The sequence below is a fragment of the Cervus elaphus genome, chromosome X, assembly GCF_910594005.1.
Source record: "Cervus elaphus chromosome X, mCerEla1.1, whole genome shotgun sequence".
NCBI classification, from domain to species: domain Eukaryota; kingdom Metazoa; phylum Chordata; class Mammalia; order Artiodactyla; family Cervidae; genus Cervus; species Cervus elaphus.
The window spans coordinates 97,937,647-97,948,254 of NC_057848.1; the positions used below are offsets into that span (position 1 = coordinate 97,937,647).

General features: G+C 40.3%; 1 protein-coding gene across 1 annotated transcript in view; it reads right to left on the reverse strand.

Moving 5' to 3' along the window:
- DACH2 (dachshund family transcription factor 2) overlaps positions 1–2,094 on the reverse strand; it is a 798,949-nt gene extending 796,855 nt beyond the window's left edge. The window contains exon 1 of the mRNA XM_043897104.1: positions 1,434–2,094. Coding sequence (XP_043753039.1) covers positions 1,434–1,945 — 512 coding nt within the window. The 5' untranslated portion in view covers positions 1,946–2,094. The remainder of the gene's footprint in view (positions 1–1,433) is intronic.
- Positions 2,095–10,608: the final 8,514 nt, after the last annotated feature.

Sequence of the window (10,608 nt, forward strand, 5' to 3'; positions counted from 1 at the left end):
AAAGGTCCCCTTGTAAGTTCTGTAGCATTATCTTATTGTAGCAGTCAGCAACAGTTTGTCTACAAGTTGTCAGTATACTTTGACTATACATAGTAGTTTGGATTTTACAGCAGATGTGTCAACTGGGTTAGTTTTGGTTCATAAACCCAGGGATCTTATGATTTAAAGTTGCACTGTGAGAAAATCTACCTCCGCAGATGTTTTCTGCAAAATGATAAACAGTAGTGCTGTTTCACAACAAAAACCTTTGCCCCCTTTAGCTTGGTGATGGTGATTTGGTTTGTATGCTAATCACATCTACCAAATGTGTACTTTCCTAACAGATATTACTATACTAGAGATGGAATAAATACTAGGAAAACTAATTTAAAAGTCTTTAAAAAGTTAAATAATCTTGAATATAGTTTACTTTCTTAAAACTCAAACATTGAATAAAATTTGCTTATGGACATATGCAAATAAATATTTGTTCTACAATGTACTTCTAGGCTGTGTTACGAAGGAGGTGCATTTACAACCAGAGAAGCTGACCATCATTATTTAGGGAATCCTCTCTTTGGGGGAATGGGATCCTTCCAACTGTTTGCCTGAGGGAAGAGCTGAAAGCATCCTCTCTGAAAACCTGCCAACTTTTATTGCAATCCCCACCCGGCCCCGGCCCCACTGTTCATGCCCCACATTGCCCTCTGTAGATGACCCAAAGGGTTGATCCCAGGAAAGTGGCACTTGCCATCGTTCTTTAAAAAAAAAAAAAGGCTCCATCGACTTTCCTGTATCGTGTACGGGGAAGCTTTGCGCAGCAGGCATGAGCACTCATCTTCATAAGCTTGTTCTGGCTCCCTCTCACAGACAGACACACACACCAGCACCACCACCACTACCACCATCACACACCAACGCATTCTCACAACAAACACACAGGATGGGGAACGAATCATCCTCTGGGATGGATTCTAGACTTCCGACCCTCTGCATCCCCCAAATGCTGTGCTCTGGATTGCTAGCTTAGGATCACAGTTTACAGCTCAGCCAGCCCTCTCCTCCGGAAAGCCCTTGGTGTCCGTGTTCAGGAGAAAAATCTATCCGACCCGTATGGCCACAAATGAGCAGGAAAGAAAACCAAATAGAGAAATTAACAAATAATCACAAGCAGCCAGAAAACCAAGCAAGATAAGGGCGAAAGGCTGGAAACTTTCAGTACAGGACCGCAAACTGAAGTTTGTGCGAGACTTTCTTAGACCCAAGCTCTGCCCCTGAGCTCGGACTAGAAGGGACAGGCAATTAATGAGTCTTTCCAGTCCCCTTTTTCCCACCGACTTAGAGCCTGAAGAGTAGAGCAAGCTAGTTAAAACTCACTCTACAAAGTTGGAAGAGGATGAGACATGCAGAAGAGGGCGAAGGGGGAAGAGAGAGCTAAGAAACGAGAATCTCACCTGGCATTGGTGCAATCGGTGAACAAAGTTTCGAAGTCTTTCCTGGTGATGAGTTTGCAGCGGTTGACCCCGGGCTGGATGGCCCCCAGCCCGCGGAGGATCCGGACCTGCTCAACAGTACACACCACCGGGGATATGTCCAGTCTCTTCAGCTTGGTGTACACCGTATGCAACCCTCCCACCAGGTGTTTGAGGAAGAGATCAAAGACTTGCGGCAGGCAAATCAGTTCCTGGCCGTCCATCAGGAAGGAAGCCACCTTTACCCCATGCATGTCGACCATCCGGCACTCGGTGTTGGTATTGCTACTGCCTGCGCTGGTACTACCGACCCCTCCACCCCCGGCGCTGCAGCCGTGGTTACTGGCCATGAAACTGTTGATCATACTGGGGGTGAGACGAGAAGGCTCTCCAGGAGTCGAGTACAGGGGTTCCGCCCGAAACAAGCCCCCCGGGACGCCTGCGCCGCTGGAAGTTGCAGAGATTACCGGAGGTGCGGAGACAGCCATGGTCATTCAGTCTCAAATCGTTGGTCTTCAGGCCTTTGCTTTCTTGCCCTGTCTCCTCTAGGTCCCCTCCTACCCGCTCCCTCACTCTCTCACTCTCTCTGGCTCGCTCGCGCTCGCTCCGAACTGTTTGCAAGTCTACGGTAGTGGAGCTAACGCTAAGCTCTAGCCCACTCACCACCCAGCAAACAGTGAGCTGCCTGGACCTGCGGCGGCCCGAAACCCCACCCCCACCACACCCCCTCCCGAGACTGGCAGCGCCCCCCAGCCAATGGGTCCCAACCCCTAGGCTCCCGAGCGCGCCGAATGGCTGCCGCCCGTGAGTAGGTGGAGACTCCCTGGCCAGCCTCCTGACTACCTGAGGCAGTTAGGGGCCAGCGAGTAAATGAGGATGGACCCGGAGAAGGGGGCAGTGTAGTTCTTCAGCTTCAAGCCTAGCAGTCTGACTAGAGAACATCCAATTGTTACGCAGAGCTCCCAAAGTGGCCTCCGACACCGAACTATTCCCCTCGGCGCCCCAACAGTGTCGAGGTGGGAACACAAAGGGGAATTCCAGACTGTTCCTTGCCCCAATCTGCTGCCACCCCGCACCCGGGTTCAATCAAGGAAACGGAGATGACAGCTCCAATTCATTTGCACATTGTTCCTAAACTCTGCGGGAGCTAAGAAACGGCTTTGCCCAACTTCCAAGGGGAAGAATCCAGTGAGTTCCGAAGTAAACAGCCTTCTCCTGCCCACCTGGGGCGCTTGGTGTAAGTTCTCCCACATCCAGTACACAGAGGAACTAGCGTCCAATACCGCACTCAAATCACAGTTGCGGGTTTTTAATCCGCTCCTACGCATTAACAATCAGGAGGTGCAGAAAGCTTGTGAACATTTTGGAAAACGGCAGAGACTTGGTATTTGGGTGGCGAACGACACCTCTTTCTACAGAACTTCCGCCACGGTGTCCTGAACAGACTCGACTTTCTGCGTAGCCATCCCTTAGTTTCAAGATTGTCGTGTCCCATTCTCGGCTAAAATTGATAAGAAAAGCTCCTTTATGACTCAAGACAGTCACTACAGAATATGAGAGAAGAACAAGGGTTTGTGCTTTTTAATGCATTTTCTTCCTTCATCCGTGGGCTTGGATGGTTCAGTGATTAGAGCTCCAAGTCCTGAACTGTAGCAGAAAATTTCTCCTTCCCCACTTGTCAAGTGTCCCTAAACGCACTGTAAAGCTCATAATAAGCAAAATGTCTAGGCAAGGTACGTTCCAGGGCAAAGGCAGGGGTCTTTTCCACAGTCACATGGTGGTTAGATCCCTGTAGCGAAGTTGTTTGAAGACTCCTTGTCGACCTTTCAATTCTTTGATATCAAGCCATTTCCTTTCCTGTAGTCCTCTCCTCTAGAGGCTGTTATTTGGAAAGTGAAATCCATGCTTTCCTTTCCTTACAAAACGGTATCAATGATACAGCTAAGACGACTTCTCCAATGCTCTTACAGAATGTAAAGAATTTTAAGAACTTACTGAATTTTATTCCGATCTCCTTGTATTTACAGTGTCAAAGAGTAGGAATAAGCGGGCTTTCCCCCGCTAAGTTGGTAAGTAGGACTCTTTTGCAACCCCAGGGACTGTAGCCTGACAAGCTCCTCTGTCCATGGGATTTCCCAGGCAAGAATACTGGAGTGGGTTGCCATTTCCTTCTCCGGGGTAGGGGGGAAATCTTCCCGACCCAGGGGGTCTTCCCAACCCAGGGATCCAACTGGTGTCTACTGCATTGAGCAGGTGGATTCTTTACCACTGAGCCATCGGGGATGCCCTTAATAATACATAAATGCCCTAAATTGGATTTATCAGCCTCTCTCTTCTATACATTTTCTCCTTTTGTCTTTTCATCAACCAAGTAATAAGAATTGTCCCTTGAGTCACTTTATATAAGTTTCAGTTTTTAATTGTATGGAGTCAAAATGGTAAGATGTTATGATGATTCCTTTTGGAATACTGTGAAAAGTGTCTCTAACATAATAGTCTGGAATGGGTGCAGCCACAAAATACTTGTAAAAGACATTGAAATGGTCTTGCTAGTTTGCTACTGTTGTGTAAAGAAAAGGAGGAGCAAAAAGAGACAATTGAGAAAGACAAGTACAGGCAGAAAACACTTCCACAAAAGGTGGAGGTTTTCAAAAAAGAATAGAAAAGCACTAACAGAAATGTTGGTGTTTACAAGTTTTTTTAAGATAAATCCCAATTGTGTTCAACAAGTTTTTTGATTTAGAAATGTTTATTAAGCTGTGTGCTGAAATAATTCAACTTTGATAACTGATTGTGACTGTGAGTTTCAAGATCAGTAAGTTTGACTTTAAAAGGGAAGTGTTTTTGGGTTTGGGTTTTTTTTTTTTTTTAAGAAATTTTTCTAACTGCATTAAAAATCCCAAGACCAAGCTGCTCTCTTGTGTATTGCTATACTTAAATTATCAAATCATTTTTATTTGCACAGTGGTTTGGAGTTTTCAGGAATAGGATGTTGCAGAGATGTTTTGATGTTTCAAATTTAAATTCTGATATATAAAAAAGAAAATTAGAAGTCAGGTTGCAATCACTGTTTGTAATACTGAAAAACAAACATATGTGAACAACTTTTGAAAAGGCTCAAACTAGATATGTCATATACTCAATGTGTCATATACTCAATGTGATATATCAGATATGTAGTTGTATTTTAATTATCACCAGAGATTGATGTTCAAATTCTAGTAGAAATACTGGAGACTAAAATTGGTCATTTGATCATTGAAGGGTTAATGTCCCTTGGACGCTTGAAATACACAAAAGATACTTTACTTCATTATTTGAATCCCCTCCCATCTGCAGCCTTATAGAAAATAAACTTGGTAATTTTCATAAAAGATACTTGTAATTTAAAGATTTAGTTAGATCTAATAGGTCATGTGTTGTCTATGGGTTTTCTTAATATTTTGATTACTCTATTTCTTCTTTTATTATTATCTAGGTTTTGAGATTGAGACAATCAAATTCCACATGAAGAGTTTGTTTTCATCCCTTTCTGACTTTAATGCCTTCCATAAACCAAACAGATTTCTAAATAAGGCTGGGTTTCTTTTATTTTTAGGGCTGGGTTTCTACAAGGCCAGAGGAAGCCTTGTGTGTCAATACCCAGTAAGTTGGAATTGCATGAAGCAGTATAAAATCATAAAGGTTGCAGTAAACAGAATACCCTTGGGAGATGATTCTCTATGGAGAAAGGCACTAACAAAACTATGGAAATACTCAAAGTGTGTGAATTCCAGACACTGTAGCAAATAAGAACAAAATTAATATGAACAGATATCATATCTTATCAGAACAAGAAGTTCTAGATGCCACTATTCAGTGTAATGATTTGGGCCTAAATGTAGCTTCTCATACACTGAAATGCTGTAATCTTCTGAGATTTAATTAGCAATTGACATTTACTCCTAATTCATGCTCAGTTTGGAGGTGGAGCTCATTTGTGACTTTAGGCAAAACATTCCACTTTGTTCCACATTGTCAGTGAAAGCAGGTACTATTTTGATTAAAAATAAATAAATACATTGGCAGTCTAATGCAGGATTAGGAAATGTCCAGAACCATTTGAAGGGGGTTGCTTTTAGAATGGGCACTCAAGCAAAACCCAAGGTAATGAATGGTATTATTTGAAACCTTCAGCCCGCTGAGGGTTTGTGGGCTCTAATATGGCCTCTAATCAGGACCTCTCAGAAGCCCTGTAAGGTTCATTTTCAAGCAAACAATAAAAGGAAGTTGATTGGGCAAGGCAATAAATGTGAAATGAAAGCATTCATATAATCAAGAGTTTAACGAGCTAGAGCCTATAGATATACCCCACTCAAAGGAATATATGGTTTCCTAGGAAACTAGCTATAAAATGACCTTCTATAATATAAATTCTTTTTTTCACTCAGTTCAAAATTAAATTGAATATGAGTTCCAAGGGAGGCAAAGATGGAGAAGGGGGACCATTGGAGCAAGAAGAAAACTGGTCAAAACTTAAGGAGTAACACTTAAAATCAGATGCTTAAAGGAAAAAAATGAACATTTACTCACTGAAATATAAAAAGAAACTCTCAAAGCACCTCAGAAAGTATAAGCACTTGGCAACTTTCAACATATCATACCCCAAACTGCACTCTTCTAGGAAAGAAATTGTGTAGATTTTAAATTCCATCTCTGTCTCTCTATGTATTGTTCCTTTTTAAGTCTTTTGCTTTTTACTGTTCAAATTCAAGCCATTCTAACTTCAGCTGGACTCCCACTGCTACTTAGTATCCTTTTATTGATTTTGTTGCCTCCCTGTTGAATTTCCTGCAGCAGCAACTCCAACCCTTTTCTACTCTGCAAATCACCCTCCCTCCTCCTTCTTTTCAACTATTGCCTCCTACTTCTCTATGATTTTACCACAAAGTTATTCAAAAGGAACTCCCTCAACCTCTCTCTTCCTCTAAAAAGCTTTGTCTATATTCTCTCTTATCTTCTACTCCCTCCCTCATTCCTCAGAAAATAAGTCTTCTCTACTGCCTTCACTGATTTTCATGACCCCTTTCTCCTCGAAGTCACTAGTCTACCAAATGTATCCCCATCACTCTCTTTGGCATCTCCAATCTCTCCCTCTCTACTTGATCTTTCCCCTTTTATTATTAAAAATGTTCAAGGCTGGGAATCTTTAAGACAGGTAAAACTTTCCTCAACTTCAACCAGTGGCTCTCAAAGTGTGGTCTCTGGACCACTGGAATCAGCATTAATTGTCTGTCCTGACCCCAGACCCATCAAATGTGAAACTCTGGGAGTGAGGCCCAGAAATCTGCATTGTAAGAAACCCTGATGATTCCAAAGCCTGCAAAATTTTGAGATCCACTTGCCCTGAAGTTACCAACCTTTCACACACTTATTGAAAATCTGTAATTGTTTCTCTTCTTCCTTACCATACTTTCATACCTTAACCTTTTTCATGCTTAATTTGATTTCTGCTCACTACTTGGCTGAAAGTAAATACTTTCACAGAGGTAATCATTGATCTCCTAAATGCCAAATTCAAAGTCATTTTCAAAATCCTCATCCTTTGAGATTCTACAGCTTTTTACACTACTGACATCATTCTCGAACACCTAGCCCTTGGCTTTCATGGCTCTCCAATAATCTGTTTCTCCTCTTCCTTACTCTCCTTTTCCTTTTCATGTCCTTGCTTTTGACCCTAAATGCTAAAATTCCTAGTGTCTATACTCTTATTTGTGGCAATTTCATTAACTTTATACAGCTTCAACAACCACCACTTTACAAATTACCCCAAGTCTTACTTCCAGCTTTGTTAAAACTGCTGGCAAATTGGGCATTTCCACTTTGATATCCCATGGTCAGCTCAAACTCAGCATGCCTCAAATTGATTAATTACCTGTTCCCTTCAAATCTGTTCTTTGTTTTTCACTTCTAGTACTTCTTAATGCTCTCTCCATATAGCTAGTCACCTGATATAGAAACTTGGAAGAAACTTTTGATTTCTCTGTATCCATTATGTCCTCACCCAATCAATTAGTCACTATGTTTGATGACTTTCCTTTCAGCAATACTTTTTTCCATTCCTTTCCATTCTCAATGTCGCCAACTTAGTTTTGTCCATTATTTGTTGCTTCTACCATTACAATTACCTCTTACCTATGTACTTTCAGGTACTTCCTTCTCCAATCTAGCGAGTATATCAGGTTCTTTTTTCTACAATTTCATCTACTATTTAAATATCTTTATTATTAGCTCTCTGGCCATGAGATAAATTCCAAACTTTTAAGAGTGACATTTAACTTTATTCTCTCAGCTCATCCCACCCTCGCCTTCTCCCACAGAGTCCAAAAGTCTGTTCTGTACATCTGTGTCTCTTTTTCTGTCCTGCATATAGGGTTATCATTACCATCTTTTTAAATTCCATATATATGCATTAGTATACTGTATTGGTGTTTATCTTTCTGGCTTACTTCACTCTGTGTAATGGGCTCCAGTTTCATCCATCTCATTAGAACTGATTCAAATGAATTCTTTTTAATGGCTGAGTAATATTCCATTGTGTATATGTACCATAGCTTTCTTATCCATTCATCTGCTGATGGGCATCTAGGTTGCTTGAGTTACCTTTCATACTTTCCTCTCATACTCTTGACATGTTGCCTGTGCACTGGTAAATGGGTATCACTTTCCACTATTCTCAATCCCCTTATACCCTCCCATCCTGGTACTAATGCTTATGTCATTCTTTCCATGTAGAATATGTTGCTGCATACCACCTCACCTCCACCTATCCAAATACTAATCATCCTTTAAGACTTTACTTCAAGTGACCTTCATAAAAAGCTCCATTTTTTCTCTCAGCCAGAAATGGGCTCTCTTCTGAACTCTCATAGCACACTGTGCCTCTCTTAATGTAGCTAAAACATGCTGCCTTGTGTTACAGTCTTTTGTATTAGGTTCTCTCATAGAATAAGGCTCAGTCAGGTTAGGGATCACGTGTCTCTAACCAATATGCCATTTCTTTTTTAATTGGAGTATAATTGGTTTGGAATATTGTGTCGGTTTCTGCCATACTACAACACAAATCAGCCATAATTATACATATGCCCTCCCTCTTAAGCTGCCTTCCTCTCTCCCATACCTCCCCTCTAGGCATTGTGGTTGGCTCTTGAAATGGAATATTGCATAGGAGGGCCAACCACAATGCCTGGCTCATTGTAGGTGCCCATTCATTTATTAAATGAATGATAGGTGATAATTATCCATAAGCTATTAAGTTATATAAATTTTACCAATTCTGAAGTAGACTCTAAGAGGTTGATGTGCATTAAAGATATATTCTTATTAAAAAATTACAATTTGCTTATTAGTATTAATAGTTTCTAGATCACTTTAGTGATGGCTAGGTTCTCAGATTTCTTAATAATTACTTCAATTTTTATTTATCTAAGCATTAATATCATCACAAAATCTTTTTTAAATGTGATAAATTTATATTGTGTTATGTTTGCTTCTATGAACCCTAAAGACTTTGTTATACATTTTCAATGAATATAAAACAAAATAAATATAATAAAATATATTTAATTTACATATTTGTGTAATAAAACACTTAAATCTCTGAAACCCTATTAAATATTTTATTCTACATATTTTGTTTTATGTAAGGGTACAGTGCTTAAACTAAGGAAGTATACCATTGAGATAAGTATTGCTAATCATTGCTGAAAAAATGTTAAAAATACAGAGTTAATGTAAATTTACTATTGTATGCAAAATAACAAGCTCTGACTTGAGAGATAAAAAGAAAGACTATACCCCTCTTCATCTTGAGTAGGAGAGAAATAAGTACCTTTCTCTGACATGAAGAAAATGTAAACATGAGTGTGTTTATACTCCCAGAGGCATCAGAATACTAGACAATTATTACCTTTTGTTGTTGTTATTTTTCCCCTGCAAAAGATGAGTAAAGAAAGCAAAAACTCTAAGTGTGGTGTTATTGAAAACATAGCTAAGGCCTTCCTTAGGTTTTCTAGAACAATTCAGACAAAAAAGACTGAACCATTTTTGGCTGAGCCAGACATCCTGGAGTGTGAAGTCAGGCAGTAATATGAACAAAGCTAGTGAAGGTGATGGAGCTCCTGCTGAGCTATTTCAAATCCTCCAAGATGATGCTGTTAAAGTGCTGCACTCAATATGCCAATATCCCACTGGAGAAGGGAATGGTAAACCACTTCAGCATTGCCTTGAAAACCCCATGAACAGTATGAAAAGGCAAAAAGGTATGACACTGAAAGATGAACCCCCCGGGTCAATAGGTGTCCAATATGCCCCTAGAGAAGATCAGGGAAATAGCTCCAAAAAGAATGAAGAGGCTAAGCCAAAGTGGAAATGATGCCCAGTTGTGGGTGTATCTGGTGGTGAAAGTAAAGTCCGATGCTGTAAAGAACGATATTGTATAGGAACCTGGAATTTTAGGTTCATGAACCAAGGTAAATTAGAAGTGGTCAAACGGGAGATGGCGAGACTGAACATCAACATTTTAGGAATCAGCAAACTGAAATGAACTGGAATGGGAGAATTTAATTCAGATGACCATTATATCTACTACTGTGGGCAACAATCCCTTAGAAGAAATGGAGTAGCCCTCATAGTAAAAAAAAAAGTCCAACATGCAGTGCTTCACTGCAATCTCAAAAACAACAGCATGATCTCAATTCGTTTCCACAGCAAGCCGTTCAACATCACAGTAACCCAAGTCTAACCTTGAGATGCCCATGATGCAGGGAAAGAAGACAGGAAACATATTTGTCAGAGAATTTTACCTATAATTCTGCTTCTTCTCAGTCTATTTCCATTATTGCAATAATCTTCATCAAGTGCATAAATATTTTTGTATAAACAAAAGAACTACATATATGCCTGGTCCATAAAATAACTCAATTCTCAGTTAATTTTCAAGTTAGATGTAGAACATGGAATATTGTTCAGTGTCTTAACTTGTTCTGTGCTAAAGCAGAACTGATAATATTGACAGTGGACAGGAAAGCCAAGGAGACCCTGAACATACATACACAATGTTCTTCTCTAGAAATTTTTATAAATGCATACATGTTCTAAGTTTCTGTGAACAGTAATT